This window comes from Podarcis raffonei, chromosome 12 (genome assembly GCF_027172205.1).
Source record: "Podarcis raffonei isolate rPodRaf1 chromosome 12, rPodRaf1.pri, whole genome shotgun sequence".
Lineage (NCBI taxonomy): Eukaryota > Metazoa > Chordata > Lepidosauria > Squamata > Lacertidae > Podarcis > Podarcis raffonei.
The window spans coordinates 39,641,978-39,668,327 of NC_070613.1; the positions used below are offsets into that span (position 1 = coordinate 39,641,978).

A 26,350-nucleotide genomic window follows, 5' to 3' on the forward strand; every position below is an offset into this window, starting at 1 on the left:
AGTGGAAAAAAGAGTAATCTGGGACGCAAGCAAGGCTGTAATGAGAGGATTTTTGATTCAACAGAATGCAATAAAAAGGAGAACTCAAGAGGAGAAAAAAGAAAAGATTTTGGAGAAAATTAGAGAAGGAGAGAAGAAGCTTAGAACCAAACCAAAGTCACAGGAAATCTTGAGAGAAATTAAATTATATCAAGTACAATATACTAAAATGATAAATCAGGATATTGAATGGAAGATTAAACAGATGAGACAAAAAACCTTTGAATCAGCCAACAAATGTGGAAAGCTGCTAGCATGGCAGTTGAAGAAGAGACAAAAATTAAATACTGTTACAAACCTTGAAGTGGATGGTAAGAATATACAGAATCCACAGGAAATTAAAAGCTGCTTCCAGAGATATTTTAAACAATTGTATGCACAAGGGCCACAGAATGAGACTAAGATCAACCAATTTCTGGAAATTAATGGATTACAAAAAATTTCACAAGAAAATAAATTATTATTGAATTACAAAATATCGGAACAAGAGGTGGAAGGTGCCATCCAGAATATGCAATTGGGCAAATCTCCAGGGCCGGATGGGTTAACCTCCAAATATTACAGAACGATGAAAGACTATTTAATTCAACCGTTAAAGGAGGTTTGTAATGAAATTTTGGAGGGGAAAAAAGCGCCAGAGTCGTGGAAAGAAGCCTTCATCACACTTATACCGAAAAATGAGTCTGAAAAGACACAACTTAGAAACTACCGCCCCATATCCCTGCTTAATGTGGATTATAAAATTTTTGCTGATATTCTAGCGAAGAGATTGAAAAAAGTATTGGCAGAGATGATACATAAAGACCAAGCTGGCTTCCTCCCCGGTAGACATTTATCGGACAACACGAGGAATATAATTAATATTCTGGAAAAGCTACAAGTGAATATAAATTCAAAAGCAGTTTTGATATTTATAGATGCAGAGAAAGCTTTTGACAACATTTCTTGGAATTTTATGAAAAAGAATCTTCAGGGGATGGGAGTGGGGGAAAAATTCGAAAATGGTATAGGTGCGATTTATTCAGAACAAAAGGCTAAATTAATAGTTAATAATGTGGTGACAGAAGAGGTTAAAATTGAGAAAGGGACACGACAAGGCTGCCCAATTTCCCCACTGCTTTTTATTTCGGTCCTGGAGGTGCTGCTGAATATGATTAGAAGGGACCAACAGATCCAAGGTATCCAGGTCGGAGAGAAACAATATAAACTTAAAGCTTTCGCAGATGACCTAGTTTTGACATTGCAGGAGCCAGTTTCTAGCACTAAAAGGGCCCTGGAATTGATCCAGGAATTTGGTCAGGTAGCAGGCTTTAAATTGAATAAGTTGAAAACTAAGGTCTTGGAAAAAAATTTAACGCCAATTGAGAAAGAGAAGTTTCAGAAGGAGACAGATTTATTATTGGTAAAGAAAGTAAAATACCTGGGGGTGAACATGACTTCAAAAAATGTTAACTTGTTTAAAGATAATTATGAGAAGTGTTGGATAGAAGTGAAAAAAGATCTAGAAATCTGGTCAAATTTGAAGCTTTCCTTACTGGGCCGAATTGCAGTTATTAAGATGAATGTATTGCCAAGAATGTTGTTTTTGTTTCAATCATTGCAGATCATAGACAAGTTGGACTGTTTCAAGAAGTGGCAAAGAGATATCTCTAGATTTGTCTGGCAGGGCAAAAAGCCCAGAATAAAATTTAAGATACTTACGGATATAAAGGATAGAGGGGGATTTGCCCTGCCGGACTTTAAGTTATACTATGAAGCAGCAGCTTTTTGCTGGTTGAAAGAATGGCTACTTCTTGAGAACACGGATATTCTAGATTTGGAAGGGTATGATAATGTATTTGGGTGGCATGCATACTTGTGGTATGGTAAGGTAAAAGCGCACAAGGCATTTAAAAATCATATTGTCAGAAAAGCATTATTCAATGTCTGGATTAAATATAAAGATTTATTGGAGAATAAAACGCCAAGGTGGTTATCGCCTATGGAAGCAAAGGCCCTGAAAAAACTTAACATGGAGACAAATTGGCCAAAATATTGGGAAATTTTGGAGCAGGAGGGTGATAAACTGAAATTGCAGAGTTATGAGAAACTTAAAGATAAGGTGCGAGATTGGTTACATTACTTTCAAGTTAGAGAGGCTTATAACTTGGACAAGAAAATCGGATTCCAGGTGGAAAAATCAAAATTAGAAACAGAACTGTTAGAACCCAATGCCAAGATACTGTCAAGAATGTATAACTTGTTGCTGAAATGGAATACTGAGGATGAAACAGTAAAATCTGCTATGATAAAATGGGCACAAGATGTCGGACATAACATTATGTTTGCTGACTGGGAACAGTTATGGACCACTGGAATTAAATTCACGGCATGTAATGCCTTAAGAGAGAATATTATGAAAATGATGTACAGGTGGTACATGACCCCAGTCAAGCTTGCAAAAATTTATCATTTGCCCGATAATAAATGTTGGAAATGTAAAGAAACTGAAGGTACATTTTTTCACCTTTGGTGGACATGCCCTAGGATTAAGGCCTTCTGGGAGATGATCTACAATGAAATGAAAAAGATATTTAAGTATACCTTTCTGAAGAAACCGGAGGCTTTACTCCTGGGCATGGTAGACCAATCGGTGTTAAAGAAGGATAGGACTTTCTTTATGTACGCCACAGCAGCAGCAAGAATACTTATAGCAAAGCATTGGAAGACACAAGATCTACCCACCCTGGAAGAATGGCAGATGCAAGTAATGGACTACATGGAAATGGCAGAAATGACCAGCAGAATACGAGACCAAGGAGAAGAGCGGATGGGGGAGGATTGGATGAAGTTTAAAATCTATTTACAAAAACACTGTAAAATTTTTGAATGCTGATGACATTGAAATGAAAAGAAGGGGTTCCAGTAAGCAAGGATTGGGGAAGTACAATATGGGAGGGAAATTATATAAGGACAAAACTAACAGAATTAATTTGCTGATCAACTTCAAAGTGGAATACAAGAAAGGGAGGCGGGTGGAAGTCAAGAAAATAAGGTCATGAATGATAAGAATTTGAAAAGAGGTCTTTTTTCTTTTCCTTTTTCCTTTTTTTTCTTTTTTCTTTTTTTTCTGTTAATCTTTTTAATATGTATTGTTCTTCTTTGTATGGTTTTTTTTCCTTTCTCTTGTTAAATTTAATAAAATATCATTTAAAAAAAAAAAAATATGTGCATGCAGCAGTGAGGGGGGGTGCCGTTCCAGTAAACTTTCCATACATTCACAACTGTATTTCTGTGGGACCTAACTTTTCTATCCCTGTAAAAATACAATGAATACTGTCAGCTCAGAAGCAGAAGAAAGATGTTTTTTCGTTTGTTTGTTATACTACTTTTTCTGCTGGCACTAAGGGAAGTGCTCGAATATTTAGGAGTTCCCTCGTCCGCCAGAGATACATAAAATGCGATCAAACTGAACAGAAGCTGAGCAAGCTGATGAAGTGAAAAATTAAAATTCAGGAGATGTTGGACTAGAAAATTGTCTTGGGAATGTTATATTCAATTATTGAGTTTAGTTACAGTAACAATTATAGCTAACCTAAGAGGTCCTTCAGATCACATTTGTCTCAGTAGGATGCAATTTGGGGATTTACATATTTCATTCAAAAATAAAACATATATCCTCCCGCTCAAAGGAAAGTAGAGAGAGATGAACATGTATGAGTCACTAAGCTTTTAGGTGATACAGTAATCCCTTGTTATATGCTCACATATTTTCCATTACCACACAGAAAAATCCCTAGGAACAAAGCATATGACATTTGATCTACATTCATATTGCCAACATTCACAAACAGAATTTTGTGCTTCTTAATACTAAGCATATTACCATTCCAATTTGAGTGGAAATCCAGTTCAAAGGCTGGGTTAGTGTTTTTGCAAACCCCCACCCCAAATTAGCAGACATACAAAACATAGAACAACTATGAAAGTGCATATGAAAAGGTTTAAATGTCCTTCTTTGTGATATATCCACATTTTCTTTTGGTCTGAATACAACATCAAGATGACCAGCCAAAGCTCTTTCAAATCAAATGAATGAGAACAGAGGGTAATACTTGGGAGGGTTTTTTTATACATAGTAATGCAATAAGAGAAGGGGAAGTGGGTGGCACTATGGTCTAAACCACTGAGCCTATTGGGCTTGCCAATCAGAAGGTTGGAGGTTTGAATCCCCACGATGGGGTGAGCTCCCATTGCTCAGTCCCAGCTCCTGCCAACCTAGCAGTTTGAAAGCATGCAAAAAAGTGCAAGTAGATAAATAGGTACCACTCCGGTGGGAAGGTAAACAGTGTTTCTGTGCGCTGCTCTGGAAGCGGCTTAGTCATGCTGGCCACATGACCTGGAAGAACTGTCTGCAGACAAACGCCGGCTCCCTTGGCCTGTAAAGCAAGATGAGCGCCGCAACCCCAGAGTTGTCTGCGACTGGACTTAACTATCAGGGGACTTTTACCTTTTAATAATAAGAATATTAATAATAAGAAATGAGCGAAGCTGTTTCAAAATGGATGCATAGCTCTGTCCAATATGGCTGTCGAAGGGCAGAATAATATAATTTGAGTACTCTTTAATATTAAAGATGGAATAATTAAAAAATTTGTTATACAGATTTGTGTCTCTCTCTCCCCCCCCCATTTTATCTGTAGAGAACTAGAAAGGATGAGCATTGCCATTATACTAGTTCATTCCATAACAGGGTTCTCAACCTTTCAAGGATTTTTTTAAAGAAAAGGATATTGGGACCACAAAATGGACTGTTGCAAGCGGGTGGCCATTCACAAAATAGCTGCTCCCACTTTCTCAGGATCATCCCAGAACTAGCACACACTCACATAAACACACATGCTCGTTCTCCCTAACATATTTTATGACTGTCAGTGTGGACCAAGTTACTGGTGATTGCTTTAGTTCTCAATATCACAATGGCGTCACATGGAAGAAGGTATGAGCCTGGTGAAAACTGAATTACCGCTGAATCATCTCTGGGTTTTAGTTTTCCACCCTGCTGTGGAGTCACACATTTGAGTTAAATAACACAAGCTGGTGATTGAAGATCTATGCAAAGGTTTGATAATGTTGTTGCTTTGTGTTTATTTGGTCTGTCTCTCACACTTTTCTTCTAGAATCAATAGACCGATTCCTGTGATCAGAAAAATCAAAGCCTGCTTTTCTCTTTTGATCAAAACATTTCTATCTCCTCCTTGTTGACCTCCTTATTTAGGGTTAAGCAAAGCCTCTTCCTAGCATCCTTTAAAAAGTATTAAAGTGATAAGAAATCAGGGCATCTCTGCAGGTCCTCTCACAATTAATGCATCTTCTATTAAATACACTAAGAGGCAGAAAGGTGTAACCATGGTTATGTGTATTCTGTGGCCTTAAAATTTCCTACAGTTTACTGCGTCTGTCTTTGTCCTTGTTTGTGTCTGTGTGACTGCTTTCTGTTTGGAGACAAAGAAGAGGCAGTAGAGACAAAAGACTTTTACAGAAAACACAGGCGACTATCACCCTTCACAGGGAGCTCAATGAATTCAGTATTTTTTTATATCTTAAATATTCATTCTCATACTCTGTCCAAATGCTTCACTTATAGAAACAAGCAACTCAAGCTCCATTTCTGCAGATTTTTGAGAGAAATATTTATCAACTATTGATATAAATTCCCAGAGAGGTACAATTTGTAGACATGGAAAACAAAACAGATATGCAGCCTATAGATACACTTGCTTTGAGGGTCATTCTCATTTATCTCTGTGGGATTTACTTCCAAGTAAAGATGTGTAGGATTGGGCTACAACAATACCATCTCAAATAAAATCAGAGCTGATGTGGAGCAGTGGCTTGGACACTACTTACCCGGAAGTAGCTTACCTGAGAGTAACTCCCACAGAATCCAGTGGGACTTGTCTCTTATTATGCATTATAGCATTGCCCTATAAGGATGCAAAGAGATGCAACATGGAAAATACACAATTGGGATCGTCTGTGGATTGGTTAGGATACTTCCAGATGGGTTAATTTGCAAATGGGCTGTTCCAATACAGCAAATGGGTCGTTGGCAACAGTTTAGTTTAGTTTTTAGTTTTATTACTAATCAGATTTCCCCCGGGAAATGGTAAATCCAGATTAAATGGGGGGGGGGGAATATGGGCTAGCCTTTGATGCCAGCCATGTTGTGAGGATGCTGCAAAAACTTGCATTTATGGGGAGCACTGATCCCACAATGAACATCCATCTGAAAGCACCATTACATGTAAAAACAGCCACTTGGAGCACAAATTAAATCAGGGCCAAGGGTGCCAGAAAGGTAAAGAAGCTTTTCCCTGTCTCATTTTTCTATCTCCCAAGCTGCTATTTGCCCTGCAGAGGAAAACATAAAGGCACCATAAAAGTACCTGTGCATTTCGCCCTGCAGATGCAACAACTTTGAGGAGGCAATTTAGAGTGACTCTTCCAGATGCTTTTTGACTACAACTTCCTTCCTTCTTGACCATTGGCCATGCTTGCTTGGGCTGATGGGAATTGGAGTACAGCAGCATCTGGAGAGCAACATTATTGTTATTGCAATTTGATTCTTCATGAAACTGAGCCAAGACTCATCATTCCCTTGGTTATGATAGATAAGGGAGCACAAAAGAACGCTAGATCTCTCTCAACAAAGAGTATCTAAAGGTGTGAGTCATTGTGTTTGAAAGTGTAAGAGGAAGTAGCAACTAATGGTAAGAACGGCTAGATCCAATGGTTCTGTTCAGAAAAGCATCCACAAGTTCAGATGTTTTATTTTTTCCTGTCTGTACCTATGTTTACAAATTTTACAAATTGGAAATCTCACAAGAACTTGGTAGAGGAACAAAATGAACGACTGACATAGCAGATCCACACTATACATTTATAGCATATTCATTTCATTTCATTTATTTACTGAAATCTATATCCTGCTCTGCCCAGGGTGGCAAACTGATACAAAATTTAAAAATGAAAACAAAGGAAAAACACTTAGAAAGGTTCTAAAAACAATTACAACTGGTAACATCTAAAAGCAGTGACTCTTAAAATATCCCAAACTGCACCATTCTAATGGACATTTAAAGCATGTGACTCTAGAAATTTGCAATTGCTTCAGATCTGATCCTGCAGTAACATCCACCAGCTTAATTCTCATAAGCAAGTTCAAACAAAACACAAAGGTTATATAAAAACAAGGGAATAAAAACAAGTAAAAAAATCAAAGGGCATGCATGCTCAATGTGAAAAAAATGCAAATTATACCATATACCAAACCAAAATCTGTTGTTTTTGCTAGGTGTGTTCTGTCCCATGGCACATTCAGGCATATACAAAAGATGAAAATCAAATAAGATTATATACATATGGGCACCATGCCATTAAAAAGCCACTTCTTTTTTGTGGCATGGTGCCCTTATTCAAAACAGAACAGAAAGTACCATGTAAGAAAAAATTGTGGGCTTCAGTATCATAAGTGAATATTTGATCACATTTTAAGAAATAGGGATTTTAAAAAATAATTCACTTTCCACTAAACCATTTTGTCAACTGATTTAGCAAACAGACACGAGAGACAATTGATGTGAGATTTCCCTTTTACGCCATCCCCTGCTCTAAAATTGCTGCTGGAAAAGCCACTATTGTGCAGATTCTGGTATTTGCTACTTCCTCTATTTGTTGTTCTTTTCAGGTAATCACAAGATTATCAAACAAGTCTGCAATCTGTCAGGTATGGTTGACTGATTTTAATATAATGAGCTTAGTTTTAAAATACCTGTGGCTGAATCCAAATTCCTTTTCGGGTCAGAGTGTCAACTTTGGATCCCAGCAGGCACTGAGATGATGTACCTTTTTAAAAGGTCCTTGTTTATAATGGGTACAGTAGTGTTGGCATGGATAAACTTGCCTGTTTGCATGCCCAGTTGCTACCTCTGCATTTTAAAGCCAGGCCCTGCATGCACAGTTTCTGGTCTGCGTAGAATTATGAAGTAAAAAAAAATGTAAGTTCTCATTAAATATTTGGCTGCCTCATATCAAAATATGATGCGTTTTGCATGCTGATTCTAACTTATGTATGTTGATTCATCTCCCCAAAAGATCACCTTCTGAATTGCAACTCACAGTGACGTTTGAAATATTGATTTCAAAGCAACAGACTTTTACTATGCTATATCGACGTGAACGTAGCAATTTCAAAATCTTGAAAGTATATAGAGAGAAACTCCCTAGCCAAATTAGGTTCATGTTAATACTGAACCTAATAACAAAGAGTCCACAGAACTCGCCTATCCAAACAATAATATGATGAGGGTTCGCGAACTTGATTTTATACTTATATGAGTTGTATTCAGCTAACTTTTACTCAGAGTTCACCCACCTAAGTGAGATATGGCCATTAATTTCAGTGCATCAACTCTGCAAAGAAGTTGGTTGAGTGCAGCCCTATGTGTTGGGTTGAGTTCAGGCCCATTTTGTATGGCTGCCGTTCCAGAGAAAATGGGGCCCAGATAACTAGCCCTTTTGATTTTGCATATACATTTGAACATTGCATCTCTGTGCAGCCACCCGGTGATATTAGAGGGGGCCAGAGCATGTTCTCGCCTTCCTTCATGGGCCAGAGTGGAAGAGAGGTACCGGTAATGTCCTATCTGACCCGCTGCCTCAGTGAGTCTACTGAAGAGACTACCCACACTTTTGTTCTAATAAGAATAATACTGGAACTCAAGCCTGTCCTGACTTTTAATTCTAAGTGTGGGGCAGCTTTTGCCAACCAGCTGCCCTCCAAATGTTTTGAACCACAACTCCCATCAGCCCCAGCTAGCATGGCCAATGATGAGGGATGATGAGAGTTGAAGTCCAAAACATCTTGAGGGGACCAGGCTGAGGAAATCTGGTTTAGGAACATGCTGCAGTTGCTACATGATAAGGAAGGGCATTTTGCACATTTTCACTGTTACTTTTTGTTGTTATTATTTCACCTATTAGTACAGATTTTGAGTGAGCCCCTAATAAACCTTGCCACATACATTTATTTATTTATTTTGTTTATTAAACCAAATTCAAAACAGAGGTGAATTTGGGTTGCTCAGCCTATGAACAGGACGCAGGGTCTACATATTTTCTCCCAGATTTATTTTCCATTCTGATGTAATATTGCTCATACTTAATCCTTCATGGACATTGTGCCATGAAGATAAAACTTATGTCACAATGGGACTATGCTGTATACGTTCTCAGTTGAGGACAAAATAGAGATGAAAATCATGATGATAACCAATATGATATCTTGGTTAGAAGGTTAGGACTAAAAGATTTTAAACCCTGGTCCAAATTTTTGGTGAGTCTTGAAGTTCCACAAGTTAGCTGTCAAGGTAGTAGTCAATATAGTAGTCAAGTAGCCCTTTCCACCTGGCCTAGGGGGTGGGGCCCAGACTCACCCAGCCCTACAAAAGAGGCTCCTCATGAGGCCAGAGGGACATCACCTGGCTATTGTTTTATTGATTTAACATGCTGTAAAATGCTTTGAGATTTTATTAAAAATATAAAGCGGCATATAGGAAATAGGATAGAAAGGAAGAGTAGAGCAAGCCAATACAGACCACGGGGCTTGTTAGCAACATTAAGCTCATTTAATCTAAATATGAAACTGCATCTGGAATGTACACTGCAACCCATATGGAGTAAGTATATTATGGAAAGGAATTAGGTTACATGTGGGGGGGGGGGAGTTCCTGATTTTAAACCCAAACTCCAGTTTCAGGATCATTTTCTTTACCGAGAAATGTTGCCTAGTTTTGGTTCTTACAATTCACACACTACCTGTCTTGTGAAAAGTTCTGCTTTGAAGCTCTCGGACATCAATAGTGTTGTCGACTGTTGAGCAACGTTACCCTATTTGGATTCACTTAATTTTAAATGTTCTCCCCTGCCTATTATTTCTGCAAAGGCTCTTAAGGCTATTTACTATTATCAGGCAACAACTCACACCCGCCTCCCTGAGCCCACACACCTGCAAATAGCATTGTGAAGGCTTTCACTCCAGCTTCCCTTTGCACAGGATGCAGCAAAGCACTCTGAGTGGCTACCCCAGCTCTGGGACAGTCTCTCTCAGCAGGTGTGCCTATATTATCTTCTTCTTTGGCTTAGGAAACTTTGTAAGATCTACCTTTTTACTAAAACTTTGAGCTAGTTTTTAGGGGGAAAGCTGGTCCAGTTCATCTGGAGTTGTTTTATGTTGTTATTTGTCAGTGTGGATTTGTCTTTCTGTTTTGTTTCGTTTTATTATGTGCATTTTAATTTTGTTGCCATCCAAGCAAATTTAGAAACATGGGATTTAAGTGATTTAAATAAATAGGTAAATTAATTAGACAACCTATTTATCTATTACACAGCTCTGTATGAACTAAAAATATGGAACATTTCTGGGTAACAAAATGCATTTGCTTTCATTTTGCTGAACTGTGTTTATAGACCCATATTTTATAAATCTCCTCACATAGTGGAATCCCATTTAAGGAGCCCAAGAAGCTGCAAAATGTTTACGATGGGAACATTTGTGGTCTTTGGGTTTGATTAAATGCTCAAAAGTTTTCTTCCTCTCGGGAAGAGGCTTCCATCTTTCTGTCTAATTCTCAGGGCACTTAGAAATTTGGGTGCAGGGTGTTGAGCTTACCTTGTTGCAAGTTGGCCAAGAGTGGTGTGCCTCTCTGAGTTTTTCTTTCCAGTAAGTTTTTCCTCACCACTCTGCAGCCTCCTTGGCTGCCCATGCCTCTTGATCTGAAAAAAAGCTGCATGTATCTTCCCATTATAGTGCAGGCACCCCAGAAGGCTACAAAGTTCAGGCTACTGGTAAGATGACGTAGATTGAAAGACAAGACACAAACACTATTTGGCCCTCCCAAAAGCGAGCTGAGCACAAAAGCACCTCTACACCCCACCCAAGAGAAATTCATTGCAGTCCCCCCCCCCTTTATTAATTTTCAAATGCAATTTCTTTCCTCCTGGGAAATGAATGGAAAATATGTGGAAGGAACATTCAACACAGTACTACCGTAGTTGGATTCTCAGATACAGTGGTACCTCGAGTTACAGATGCCTCAGGTTACAATCGCTTCAGGTTACAGACTCCGCTAACCCGGAAGAGTTACCTCGAGTTGATAACTTTGCCCCAGGGTGAGAATGGAAATCGTGTGCCGGCGGCACAGTGGCCCCATTAGTGAAAGCACGCCTCTAGTTAAGAACAGTTTCAGGTTAAGAATGGACCTCCGGAATGAATTAAGTTTGCAACTAGAGGTACCACTGTAGTTACAACATAGCAAGCAGATTTCCATTTTAATTTGAATATGAATTATCCGCTATTTTAGGCAGACTCGAAAGGAAATGGAAGCATCAACAAGAGACTTCCCTCTATTGTGGAAGATGAGGAAGAAGAGGAGGAGATGGTAGAAGAGGAGGCTGGCACTCTTTCTCCGGTCCATACCAGAAGCACAACCTCCTGCTCCCAGCAGAAAAAGTCAGGAAGCAATAAAAGCTATCTTGGGATAAACTTGAAACAGTTGGCCTCAGGAACTGTGCCCTTCCACTCACCTATCCGAGTTTGCAGCGCAACCTCCTCTAGAACCAAGCATGAAACGGAACTGCATTATTACTCCAAAAGGAGAGAGAAGAACCTGAAGCTGCACCTTACATCCCTAAACAGCACTGGTCCCCCAGACCTCAGCCCCAGGTAAATATTAGGAATGTCTCTTACAATGGCGCACACCCAGTTTCTCTTTCCATACCAACATTTTTCCTATGGATCATAAATGTTTTCTGTTCTTTGATACTGTCGCTAACAATATTGTTGCCTTAAAATTACCCACCAATTTAAACCACTTTAAATACAACCCATAAAGGAGTAAATTCACTGATTATCTAAATAATAACTGCAGAAGTTTGAAGACACTAGCAGGATTAAAATAAATCTTATGACATGGACTTGAATAAAGAGGAAACTGTGAGATGAAGATTGGAAATAGAAAACTGTTGGCAGGAGGGAGGGAAGTCATTGCTTGGCAGAGCAGGGGAAAGGAGTTGTACAAATGGATGTTTAAATTTATTGTTGTTTGTTTAAAGTGAAAATTTAATAAAAAAGTATTTTTAAAAAATAAAATACAAGCCGTAAAGGAATAATGGTTCTCTATACAGAAGGCATTCAGAAGAACTGGTAACTAAAAGCAGTACAATGCACAATGTTTAAGGGCACAATAAGACCCTATCCAGCATTCATTATGGGAGACTGAGGCTACAGTCCTCTACTCACTTGCCTGGAAGTAAGCCCAACTGAGTTTTATGGGACTTATTTCTGAGCAGACATTGACAGGATTGCACTGTAAGCACAAAAATCATCCTTACTGATTTCAGTTTAGTTTGCCAAAATGCACCTGCATCTTTCAACATCCCTTCAACAGACCTGCTTTAAAAATTGTCTGTTTTTCATTCAGAGTCCTGGAAGTCAGAAGGATATGTAAAAAGAACACAAAGTATGAGGGGTTTTTTTTAAAGGATCATTGAAACCATGCAGTCCCTGAGCTAGCCCATAGAGCTTGGCTCATGAACGTTTCAGAGCTCTGGAAGGAACGGAGGAGCAGTATGTTTTATTTTATCTTATATAAAAAATTGATACCCTGATTGCAAAATTCCCACTCAAGGCACTTTGAAGGGAAGTGCTTAGGCAGAGTCGCTTTATATGAAAACCTTCCTTGCCCATACAACAGCCCTGCCCCCAGCCCTGCCTGTGGCTGCCTGATTGGTAGGTTTGCAGGGGTTCCCACTGGCTATACACCACGGACATTGCTGGGATTTCAAAGATGGAATTGACGTCCAAGGGGAATTTCCGAAAGGCGTGGGGTGGATTCCTTAAAAAAACAAAAACAAAACCTCAACAATTTTGGAGGTGTCCTGGTTTTTACTTTTTGAAACATGGCAATCCTACCACAGGCATCTGACTGGCCACTGTGAAAACAGGGTGCTGGATGAGATGGCCTGATCCAGCAGGCTTTATGTCTTTATGTACAGAGAATACCGTATTTTTTGCTCTATAAGACTCACTTTTTCCCTCCTAAAAAGTAAGGGGAAATGTGTGTGCGTCTTATGGAGCGAATGCAGGGTGCGCAGCTATCCCAGAAGCCAGAACAGCAAGAGGGATTACTGCTTTCACTGCGCAGCGATCCCTCTTGCTGTTTTGGCTTCTGAGATTCAGATATTTTTTTTCTTGTTTTCCTCCTCCCAAAATAGGTGACTCTTGTGGTCTGGTGCGTCTTATAGAGCAAAAAATACTGTATACAGAGTGATTCTGTCCAAGCTTTGGCTCCGTCAGCTTAGACAATCTCAGGGACTGTGCAGTTCCTTGGAGGGTTGTTTTTTTAAGTAACAACAGCCTTTGCACAGCTGTCTCCCTGCAGTGCAAAAGCAGAGAAACACTTGATTTCTCAGCAAAGTGCTTAGCTGTTTGCTTTAAGGCTCTCTCTTTTGTTGACCCATGCAAATTTTAAGACGGAAGTTCAGCTCCCTTCTCCTTAAAATGCTCACAGACTGCATTCTCACCTTGAAAGGCTTTCGGAAAGACATTAAGCCGAACCCAGTGGGGAGGTCTGCTGCATGAGGTCCATTGAGAGAAATCGGAACAGCATGTACTACTTCCCTATTCATTTCAATTTGGCTTGTGCAGGAAACATCTCAGTGAACTGTGTCCATAGAAGCTAGCTGCAGGAAGGAGTGCCTGAGGAATAAGAAATGGGGGGGGGGGGGAGGAACCTTCTCCTCCACTGCCACGTTGCTGATTTTAGCTTAGGACAGTTATGAATGAAAGTAATCACCTTTAATAGGTGTTCAGTGACCTTTGTAAAATAGGTTATAGTTCAATAAATCCATTTTCATTCCTTCATGCTGCTTTATCACATCCCTTTCATTACAGTAAATTTACTGATGAGTGTTATACAACTGCTAATCTCGCACAGGCATTTATCAACAGAGGTTGGCTGAACAAGTGATATTCCCCCATTTTGTATCTCGGCAGCACTTCTTCTTTATTCGAAATGCAGGGAAGATTAGTGATAAGTTAAAGGAAATGATGGAGTGTACAAACATTCATATGACTTAAGGAAAGTTGCCTTAAGCCGTCTTCCAAACTCTGCCATGGAGGTAGGGTTGCCATATTTCAAACAGTGAAAATCTGGACAGAAAATATGTTTTGGGGCAAAGTTGTTGGACTTTTTTTTTACTTTTGCCCCAAGTTGTTGGGCAAAAACAGCACTGCTGACACGGGCTGCCATATTTTCCCAGACATCTTCTCGATTTCTGCCCGAACGCTGCTGTCGACTGCAGTATTCTGGATGTATGGCAATCCTTCATGGAGAGGGTGGGGCAAAAGGTTCATCAATTAAAAAGAAAGAAAGAACACAGAAATGGAAAACAAAGTATGGATGAAAAACAGGACAGTAGGTAGAGAAACACAGTCATATTGCCAAAGAAGAAAGCTTCGTTCAGGCCATCTTATGAGAGTGCAAGTGCCTGGGAGCTTAGTACCAGTCCCTGTTCCTGACCTTTATGCATTTAGTATAAAACTTGTGGAGGCATCCCATTCGTGCAACTGTTAAATGTAGAAGGCTCTCTCTGTATGATTGAGAGCCCACGCAGAGAGGTTCCACTGCATATATTATTATTGACAGAAAGAGCTATCTGCTGATGTTTAAGTGTGTGGTGCAAAGTGGGGTTGAAGCTGGCTGCTTCAGTGCTCCCTCTCCCCATGCCCAGTTTGAAAGTTTATAAAGGGAGTGAAACTTCACAAGTCAGATTTTTTAAAACATTACATTAATCTCCGCCCCTGCCCGAAAAGAGAGCATGTACGACTCCCAGGGTTTTTACAAAACCTCCAGTACAGCTTGCATTATTTCTTGCTAACACAACACAACACAAAACACAAGTTATGTTTCACCATGCCTTTTGGAGGCAGGCAGGGAATGAGAATGGGCATCTATTCAGCGAGCTGAAATTCTAATTTATGGCCATTGTGTGCAGAGGGTTATTTTGGTTTGCTTGCTTTCTTGTTTGTTTTTTTGTTGTTGTTTTTTTGTATACACCACAATATCCTACCTCAATCTTCTGTTCCTATATGAAGCAAACATCACAATCTAGTTTCAGGCTCTGCTTGCAAGGAGCACATCAAATCCAAAATAATAATACAGTGGAGCGATCTTTTCCTCTGAACAACATATTTAATCACAGAAATTCTGCTGCTTTCCAGGCTAAGGGAAATCTCAGATTTCCTCTAACCTGGGGAAGCGGTTTGGACACTACTTTTATCCCTACTCCTCTTCAAAAGTATGAGTAGTCCCTCAGGAGGAAATGAGTTCTGACAAGACAGACAAAGGCTTGTGGTCCTTTATTAAGGAAAAATGTTGTTTAAGTCAGTAACATCCACTTCAGTGTGTTTTCTTTGCAAAGATAAACATAGAATTTTCTATGCCACGTTATCAGTCGACCAACATAGCAGCTCTTTTCTTTTAAGCAATTTTAGGTTCAAATAATGGTAAAGTTCATCGTATGAACGTTCTGTTTCCCTAAAAATGTGTGTATTCTTAGCCATGCATGAGGACAAAGAAGCTTGATTTCTGTGCAATTATTCCAAGATTGTCTTTCCTTTTCAAAACAGGATCGTTGATGGAACAGAAGATGGTAACAATAATGAAGAAAGCCAGACATTTGACTTTAGCTCTGAACAACTCAGGCAGGATTCCAGAGCATCTCCTACCATCAGGGGTTAGTGCTATATTTAGCCATCTTACAAATGATTCATAATGCACCTTTCAGAGAGGGCTGCCTTTTGTGTACTGCACACTGTGAGAGAAATCCTTAGATGTGACTGGATCATCGTGGGCAAGAGTGACAGGGGGGTGAAGCGTAGAGCTATTTCTTTCCAGTTATCTGGGCTTCTGGGTAAAAAGATCATGATGTTTACAGGCATTGCTGCGTCCTAAATCAGGGCCCATCCCTGTGTATAGTTCTGCATGCCCCATTAAAGAAGTTGACCCTAATTGTAAGAAGGTAATATTAAGTAGCAAAGTGTTCATTTAAGGTCCAATAGTCTGCAGTCCCAAAGCCAAAGGTGCAATTCTGGCAGTGGGTGGTGAAAGGTAATTGTTGCCAGAGGAGGAGGAGGAGGAGCAACACCAAGAAAAGCAAAAGCTTGATGTGAGTAGCCATATTAATCATAACAATAAAATAATTGTACAATATGCTTATTCCGATCACACTCACACCAAACGTTTGAATCACTCTTTAACAGTAATGGCTCCCCCCCCCTCCAGTGAATCCTGGGAACTGTAGTTTGTGAAGGGAGCTGAGAGCTGTTAGGAGAACATTTAATGAGCTACAGTTCCCATAATTATTTGGAGAAGAGTGTGTGGAAAAATAGCATTCTCTGTGGCTACAGAACACAGAAAGACTATTTAGCGAGAGGGCACAGAAAAGAAGGGGGAGGGGAGGGGAGGGGCTGGAATCCTGAACAGCAACGCTCCACACTGCAACATTTTCTTGCAGGTCCCACTTCCTACAGTTTTAAAATCATTAAATATTTTAATAAAATGAAATAAAGTGCCAACTAATTTTACCTGATGCTAGGGAAGAGGGGTTATTGTACATCACATACGCCCCAAATTAAAACATTTTTTTAAAAAAAGTAATGAAAATGGTTGTTGTTGCTTACTTACATACATAAACACACATGCACAAAGCCCAACGATGAAGCTTTTACTGTGTCCCACCCACCTTCCTAAGGGGTTTTTAAGAACAACAACCCAGTTGCTTTCTCCCTAGACAGCTATATAGCAAGCTCACCAGAGAGAACAAAAGCAATCTAGACCAAGATTTTACAGTCTAATGCAGAATAAATGTCAAAGACCTTTTTTGGTGCAGAAAGATGACAGCCTAAAAGTTGGGGGGGGGCTGGGAGAAGGGCTACTTGGCTCATTTCTGAATTGTGACAAGCATCACAGCACAAACCTGTGGAATGCAAGCAATCAAACCTTACCCATCCCTTCCTCTCTCTCTTTAGTTGAGCCATTTCAATTTCAGAGGAACTGTGGTTTATTTTTATTTTTTGTTTTTTGATGTTGTCTTTATCCTGAACTCAATGAAGGAAAGGTAGAACTTTACATATTTGAATTAATTTAGCCTTATCAAGAAAAGGTTCTCGATTTGGAACACTTGTTTTTACATAGGCAAATCGTTCCTTCACAAACTAAAATCTGGAAAGAAACTTAAATGAGCAATCAGGTCACAGATGCGAGATTTCTATGACCATCTACTTACAGTGTGTATTGTTATGATTACAGAGAATGAAGTTGGCGCCGCTGTGCTAGTCATCAAAGCGGAAGAAGCAAAGCAACAGATCAACAGGCTTAATAATGAGGTATGGAGAATTTCATGTCCTTTCAATTGTTCTACTCTTCCTTGTGGAGAAATGAAACTTGTTAGGATCAGCAACACCCTTGAGGTCAGGCTAATTTTTCATGCCTAGTGATAATTGATAAATCTTTAGTTCCAATAGCCTATAGCACTTTTCAGATGCGCTGCTCATGTATAAATGTTATGTGCATGCAGGGCAAATGGAGACAAGTGCGCTAAGCTCCACCACCTGTATCACGATCTGCATTGCCCTCTAGGACATACAAGGTGACATCTAAGTGGAGACCTTTCTCTGCTCAAAGATACTCCCTGCACAATTTGGAATCCCAGTTTTGAAGGAGAGGGTGCTTTGTCCTTTTTATTTTATGCATTGCGACTTCCTGTTGTTTTTCTCGACCATAGTTCAGTCAGTATTTATTGTGATTGTTAAGAGTGGATTTCTGTTTAATTATCATTTGCTGATGTTTAAAGGTAAAGGTAAAGGGACCCCTGACCATTAGGTCCAGTCGTGGCCGACTCTGGGGTTGCGGCACTCATCTTGCTTTATTGGCCGAGGGAGCCGGCATACAGCTTCCGGGTCATGTGGCCGGCATGACTAAGCCGCTTCTGGCGAACCAGAGCAGTGCACAGAAACGCCGTTTACCTTCCCGCCAGAGCGGTACCTATTTATCTACTTGCACTTTGATGTGCTTTCGAACTGCTAGGTTGGCAGGAGCAGGGACTGAGCAATGGGAGCTCACCCCATCATGGGGATTCGAACGCCGACCTTCTGATCGGCAAGTCCTAGGCTCTGTGGCTTAACCCACAGTGCCACCCGCGTCCCATTTGCTGATGTTTGGAGCTGTTTAATTTTTTTCTTTTATAGCTGTTTAATTTTATTGTGTACTATTATATTCAACTAGCTTATTGAATATTACTTTATTTGATATGTCATTCCATTTTAAGTTATGCTTTATTATGACTTTCTGTATTGGATCGGATATAATAATAAGGTGTGCGTTCTTTGTTGTATATGTTGTTGCTGTAAGCCACCTTGTGTATGGTAATATAGAAAGGCTATATACAAATTAGAAGCGGAAAGAAATGAAATGGAGCTCATGGAGGGCGACCGAGAGCTTACTACGCTTTTCCCTTGTTTGTACGATTTACACATGAGCAGCACAACCCAGGCAGGGCATATGTTTGTGGCCATGACGACATTTCCTACCAATGCATTGGATTGTAAGAGGAGGAACACAATTCCTAGCTTTTTCAGCACCTTCATCTTATTTCTTAGAATACCCTACTCCAGTTTTTTGTGTATTTTTAAGGGGGGGAAATAAGAAAGGAGGTCATTGGTAGCCAGGAGCAACACATTTCATTAGCAGTCTTTCCAACCGAGATTAAAAGCTTTCTAGCAAAAGGGCAAATAACTGCTTTCATACAAGGTAATTGTGTTACAGCACTTTACTAGCAATCAAAAAATTGCTACCTAGCTCTCCTTTTGGAGGGGAACTAGTAATTTGCCACAGAGCAAAAGCTCCTGGAGCAGAATGGACCAAAATCAAGCAAACATACTATGATCCTTAAATTTGTGCAAGGGCATAATACAGAAGTGCATTTCACTTTCATAGGAAATGCTTAGCATTCACAAAACTCTAAAGTCTCTAGTTAGCAAAAATGATTATGTCTATAGAGATGCATTACTTTAAAACGTGTATCAGTAGTCCAAAAATCCCTAGCAAATTTATGCAGCTGAAGGCTACCCATGTTTTATTATAGGGTCAGGAGAGGGGCAAAAAGAAGGTTTTGCCAATATGAACGTCAACATTCTACAGCTTTTAAAAATAATCCCTGCTGAGCTGGTAATTTTGAAATTTGGCACGTGGGATCTACCTGAAGAATTCTAAAAATGTGCCAAACTTCAAACAGCTATGATCTATTGATTATTATATTTTCCCCAAGGGGCCCAATGTGGTGAACATGGTCCTCCCCTCCCCATCTTATCCTCACAGCAACCCTGTGAAGTAGGTTACATTGAGAGGCAGTGACTGGCCCAAGATCACCTAGTGGCATAGCTGTCAACGTTTCCCTTTTTTTAAGGGAAATTCCCTTATTCCAAATAGGATTCCTCGCAAGAAAAGGGAAAAGTTGGCAGCTATGCCCAGTGGGCTTCATGGCAGAGTGGTGATTAGAATCCTGGCCTCCTAGGTCATAGTTCAACACTCTATCCATTACAGCACAGGGACATCAAATTTTGAAAGTGCTGAAAAATGAGCATTTCAACCTGCTATTCTGCAGGTTTATAATATATTTCCATTTTTGTAGAAAGTATTGGTGCACTTTATTCAGGCTTTATTCAGAGAGCACATACTTTCATTGATTTGATGAAGTTCTGAAATTCAAAGTTATTTAAGGTTTTCCTTGTCCCATTAAAGTCTATGGAAAACAAGCACTGGCAGATAGTGCAGGGATGCAGGTCTAAAAGCTGCTGCTGAAAACTGGGGAACCCTCTGAAATGGCATTTGAAAGTGTGTGGTGGGATGGGCCTCTTGGGCTTGCCTATCGAAAGGTCAGCGGTTTGAATCCCCGCGACGGGCTGAGCTCCCATTGTTCTGTCCTAGCTCCTGCCAAACTAGCAGTTCGAAAGCATGCCAGTGCAAGTAGATAAATAGGTACTGCCACGGCGGGAAGGTAAACAGCATTTTCATGCGCTCTGGTTTCCGTCATGGTGTTCCGTTGTGCCAGAAGTGGTTTAGTCATGCTGGCCACATGACCTGGAAAGCTGTCTGTGGACAAACACCGGCTCCCTCAGCCTGAAAGCGAGACGGGCGCCACAACCCCATAGTCGCCTTTGACTGGACTTAACCATCCAGGGGTCCTTTACCTTTTTACTTTTGCAGGGCATAGCAGGAATGAAAATCAAAGCCAAAAATCCTTCCTAGAGTTCAGTGCTTGCAGAGGGATCCACCTAGTGGTTGCAATGTGCAGTGCCTGATCACTTAGCTACGCTACGGAATATAATTGTGTGGTGCCATGGATAGATGAAGGCTTGGTAACATTGCTGAGCCTGTGGGTGCATTTGCAGACATGAGAAACTGTGGTGGGTCACCTTCATGCACCTCCCACTGCAAGACCTCAGCCCACACCACAGACCTATTAGTCCCCATACGGCATACAAATTGGAGAGCAGTGTGGTGTAGTGGTTAGCATGTGGCCTCCCAGGAACCAGTGGCATGCTAATTTCCCTCTTCCATTATTTATCCCCTTGACAACCCTGTGAGGTAGCTCACATGAAGTGACAGATATCTGTATGAAAGTCAGTCACATTAAGGTTGCACAATTAGAGTTTGTTGGCGGGTCCTGCACAAGTCCACTTCCCCCTCCCCAATAAGGGAAATGACAGGAAAATGCATTGGAAAGTGTGGAATAACACTTAGTTTAGCACGGCATTGTCAAGCCTCTCCACAGAGCGAATGCTCCTTAAATAATTATTATTATTATTATTATTATTATTATTATTATTATTTATTACCCCGCCCTTCTCAGCCAAGGCCGGGCTTAGGGCAGCTAACAAGCAATAATAATAACAAGTTAAATGAATACAACTTAAAAACAAGATTAAAATACAACATTAAAATATTGAAACTATAAAATATTAAAATGCAGCCTCGTCACAGGAGGAGAAAGGAAAAAGAAAAAAGAAAGAGGGGGAGGGAATCAAATTGATTCCAAGCTGAAGGCCAGGCGGAACAACTCTGTCTTACAGGCCCTGCGGAAAGAAATCAGATCCTGCAGGGCCCTGGTCTCATGAGGCAGAGCGTTCCACCAGGCTGGAGCCAGTGTTGAAAAGGCCCTGGCTCTGGTTGAAGCTAATCTAACTTCCTTAGGGCCCGGGACCACTATTTATGGACCTTGAGGCTCTCCGTGGGGCATACCGGGAGAGGCGGTCCCGTAGGTACAAGGGTCCTAGGCCGTGAAGGGCTTTAAAGGTCAAAACCAGCACCTTAAATCTGACCCTGTACTCCACCGGGAGCCAGTGCAGCTTGAAAGCACTGGGTGAATATGCTCCCATGACAGAGTTCCCGTGAGGAGCCTCGCTGCAGCATTCTGCACCCGGTGGAGTTTCTGGGACAGCTTCAAGGGCAGCCCCGCGTAGAGTGAATTACAGTAGTCAAGCCTGGAGGCGACTGTTGCATGGATCACTGTGGCCAGGTCAGATAGTGAATGTTGCCTAATATCCTTGCAAGCAAATCAGGATGAACATTCAGCAGTGAGCAGATCATCTGGAAGTGTCCACCTAGTAAATGTATTTAGGAGTGCAGCTTCAACGAATTTCTGCTTCAACTTTTATATATTTCTTAAAGCAAGTGGTAGTATAAAAAACAAAATAAATGCTGAAGATACAAAACTAACACTGCACCCCAAAATGTTGAGATGTATTATTATCTCCACTGAAGGCACCTTAAGATGGATAGTGAGCTGCTTACCTGTTTGTAATGTGATTTCAGAAGCACTAAAGATTAATACAACAGTCGTTAGGCTTTCCCCCACTTGTATGAAGCCCAACAAACTGGAAGTAGAAATACATTATGAAAAAGTATTTCACACAATGGTATGTGGGGGAGGGGAAACAAACAAACAAAATCGTGGAAACTTAGGGTCAAGGTGAAGTAAAATTAAGATATATGTTTGAGCATGACCCGGATTATCCCTTCCCACCATGCACTGTCAAATGCCATTTCAGAGGGTTCCTCAGTTTTCAGGAGCAGCTTTTCAGTCAGAAAGAGAACCTTTAAATGACCACGTAGGTTCTTAGAATCTTAGTTTCAGCATATCCAATGTATTTTTATATTGTTAATAATTAGAGAACATAGGAAGTTGCCTTATAGAGGCTGGCAGTGTGCTTTCCAGGTTTTCACTCGGGGGATCTTCTCAGGCCTGCCTGGAGATGCCAGGAATTGAATCTTGACTGTTAAAGTGGCATAAATATGCTTTAACTCTAAGGTGTCTGGATGTGACTTAAGGCTACTTGATCTGCTTTGACTTAACCATGACAGCGTCAGGTGCTTAATTTATAGTAATGAGCAGGTTAAGTTGTACAAGTCACACACTAATTGGAAACGCTTTTAGTTCAGAAAGACTCAAATGCTTCACAATTATCCTTTCCTCTTTCTGACAGGTACGTTTACCCTTTTGAAAACTAATGTACAGCCTCATCTTGCTTTCTGCAAATTACTTCCTCTTTTCATCAATTTGATGAACTGCACAAGTTTAATTCTGCGAGCACAGTGGCAGTAATCTCGCCTAAAATACATTGATTATCTGCTACTGGAAGCAATGCAGAGCTAATTTTTAATTTTGTACCTTCATTTGCTTTTTTTCCTGCTAGCTACGTACAGTATAATCAAATGGGGGGGAAAGAAGGTTCCCTTCAACTTTAATCCACAATTCACTCAGTTCAGTGTGTGTAAAGTAATTGATTTCAGCCAACAATGCTAGAATAAATGGGTTGTAGACTACAGCTGGTTACTTTCATTATATAGAGGTATATTCTCCATCAACGTCCCTATAGCAAATTTTATGTATTCCAAAAAAATATGATTACCCGTATAAACTATCATGCTGATAAGCCTTCCCAGATGAATACTTCTCAAATTATGAATTTTCATTAAAGAAATGGCCATTCTATTGCACAACATATAATATTAGATAGGGAACATGCTTAATTCTTGGTGGTAGGGCACTTCTTAAACTAGGAAATATTTATAGGTATAGGTAGGTAGCCGTGTTGGTCTGCCGTAGTCGAAACAAAGCAAAACAAATCCTTCAAGTAGCACCTTAGAGACCAACTAAGTTAGTTATTGGTATGAGCTTTCGTGTGCATGCACACTTCTTCAGATACACTGAAACAGAAATTTAGGAAATATTTCGACAGCATTTCTGTTACATAGAAAGCTTTCAACATGACATCTTAGTCCCATTGAAATGGGGAAAGTTTAATCATGGCTAGCATGTCTTATTGATTCCTATGCTGCTAAAGCCTTAATTTCCTCTGATCCAATGTTTCAGTTGAGTTTCAGCTGAGCTTTTGCAAACATTTATGACATTTGGGGGGGCGGGGGGGCAGAGAGAAGAACTTTTTTTCCTCTTCCTGCCTTAATGGAACAATCCTGTACTTATCAATTCAAAAGTACAGCCTATTGAGTTCAGTGGGGTTTTCTCCAAGGTAAGTGATTATAGGATTCAAGCCAAAAGGTTTGTTTTCAAAAGCAACCCCCTCTAATAATTGGTTTTTATTTCATCATGTTGGAAGCAGATTATTAAAATAGTTTGAAAATATGATTTGAGGAGGCTCCAGCTTGACTTAGCAAACTGGAATGTAGCACCTAGCAATTGGTCCTGAAGTAATTCAAAACTCAGGCTTGGTTCTTGAATCTTCTGGTTTGCTCCCCATGGGAGAATTTTGACTCACACAGTTGGTTTTAATGAAACTTAAAATAGGTTATTTGTTAGCATTTCTGTGGCACACAATCGTGAACCACAAGTGGCACAAATACCAAACAAAACAAGATTCAATGGATTTACTGTATTTTTCCGTCTATAAGATGCCCCCATGTATAAGATGCCCCTTATTTAGGAGGGGGCTCCAATTTAAGAAAATGGTGGGGGGATGTATCAGTGTATAAGAAGCCCCCCAACTTTTGACATTATTTCTTAGGGGGAAAGCCTAGTCTTATACACAGAAAAATACGGTATTTTCCTTAGGAAATAAACTCGTCTCTGCTCTTAAAGAGAATTTTGCAACTGGAACCAGAGAGATGGATTAAGTTGTGAAACTTGCCTTCTGTCTATTGGATGGGATGCTGTTGGCGCTCTAACATTCATGACAGAGCTTTTGATCCAGTGGACAGCTCCACTAATGGAAGGAGATGGGAGGTGATTCTTGCCCATTCACCCTTTCCCTTCCATCACCCCACACCACTTTCCACCCTGATTTCCAAGGTCTGCAGAATTGGCAAAAAAAAAAATATCTTCCCTTCCTCTTCCATTAGTAGAGGCATCTGCTGGATCAAAAGCCCTTCTGTGAATGCAAGGGCATGAGTTGGATTCCACCATTTCTTTTTCGTTTGAACGATGTTGTGTAAATATTTTTATACGTATATATTTTTAAATATATGTATATTTCAGGTCACTTCTTTGACTCAAGAGGTCTCTCAGTTAAGCAAGGACATGAAGAATGTGATGCACCTCTTGGAAAACCTGGTCGTGGCACAAAAGTCCCCGGAGTTTTGCGCCGTGCATGGCGCAGCCGTGAGCCCCAACATGGAAAGCTTACAGACTAGAATGTCTTGGCCTCCACACCAGCCGTGTATGCATACGCAGGTTCCGAATGTCACCTGCACCAAAGCACAGCTCTGCCATTCCAATACGATAGCCGGCATCTGGAACCTGGATGCGACCTCCGTAGGTAGCGGTCCGCCAAGAACTGAATCCCACCTGCAAAATTCTACGGGTGGCGAATTCTATTATACGTCGAGCCTTGAACATTCCCCCTCCCATTACCATATGACCCAGAAGGATCACCTGCAGTTTGTGAGTTGCACCTCTCCGCGTTCGGACACCACCTTGACCCCCCTCCAGTCCATTTCAGCAACTCTTTCCTCCTCCATGTGCTCTTCGTCGGATACGTCCTTGCACCTTGTGTTGCCCAGCAGATCCGAGGAAGGAAGCTTTAGTCAGGGAGCGGTCAGTTCGCTAAGCCTCGAGAACCTGCCAGGCTCTTGGGACCTGGAAGGAACTACGGGGACAGCAGCAGCGCAGACCTCAGAAGACTTTCCTCTGGATGTCATGAAAAGCACAGTGGATATTAAAGATAGCAAAGCCATAAACGTATAATGGAAACGGTGACGTGATAACCCTTCAAGCATGCTCCACAACTGCCAGCTTGTAAACTGCATGACATATTATTATTATTTTGCCTTTTCCTCAGATGCTCATGGAAATTTGCAACTCAAAAATTGGCGACCCGTGCAAAGGCAAAGGTTTGACCAGCGCATATGCAGAGAGGTGATTTCTAGATTTAAGAAGCACATTAAAAAAGCCTTTTATACACAGATTGTAGCTTAACTGGACTGCTCAACAGACTTTTGTGACACTCTGCAGCTCCTGAGGGACAAAGTAGCTGGACCACGAAGACTGAGGAGCCTTAGCACAGGAGGTCTTTGTTGTGCGAAGCAAAGGGTTTTTCACCCCCTTACTGCCTGATTGTTGCTGCCAGACAATATCAGCTTCAGGTGATCAAGGCTCCTGCTAGTATTTATGCCAGTGCTGCAAAGGCGAAGGGACAATTACCACTGCATGTCACCTCCTTGACAATCAACCAAATAGACCTGGTAGAGAGTGGTTAATTGTTGCACGCTCTTTGTTATGTAAATCAGACCTCTTTATCAAAAATACTATTTTTCTATACTTGGTAAGAAATATGTATTGAAAATATTTATAAGGAGACTAATCAGGATTTTGTTTTTCCTTTTTTGGGGGGTAACAATGCTTGCCGTTTTCAGAATTAATGCACTATCATGTATACATTATTACATATTAGATCGAAATATTCTTAGCTTAAAGCGGACATACAGCCCTTTTCTCTGCATGCAGTTTGCAATGAACTTGTTCATGCCGTTAGAATACAAATCAAGAATAGGGTACTGTTTTATTTACAGGAGAATAAAAGCCAGGTGGCTTATACAATGTTAAATCAGAAAACTGTGTAACAACATGTGAACTGTACTACTTTAATCGATGATAACCAATGCCCTTATTTGTTGCTTTTGCACATCATCACTTT

General features: G+C 40.5%; 1 protein-coding gene across 1 annotated transcript in view; it reads left to right on the forward strand.

Annotated features, from left to right (window-relative positions):
- KCNH8 (potassium voltage-gated channel subfamily H member 8) overlaps positions 1-25,401 on the forward strand; it is a 162,710-nt gene extending 137,309 nt beyond the window's left edge. The window contains exons 12-16 of the mRNA XM_053410068.1: positions 7,769-7,807; positions 11,442-11,803; positions 15,770-15,876; positions 17,451-17,527; positions 24,694-25,401. Coding sequence (XP_053266043.1) covers positions 7,769-7,807; positions 11,442-11,803; positions 15,770-15,876; positions 17,451-17,527; positions 24,694-25,401 — 1,293 coding nt within the window. The remainder of the gene's footprint in view (positions 1-7,768; positions 7,808-11,441; positions 11,804-15,769; positions 15,877-17,450; positions 17,528-24,693) is intronic.
- Positions 25,402-26,350: the final 949 nt, after the last annotated feature.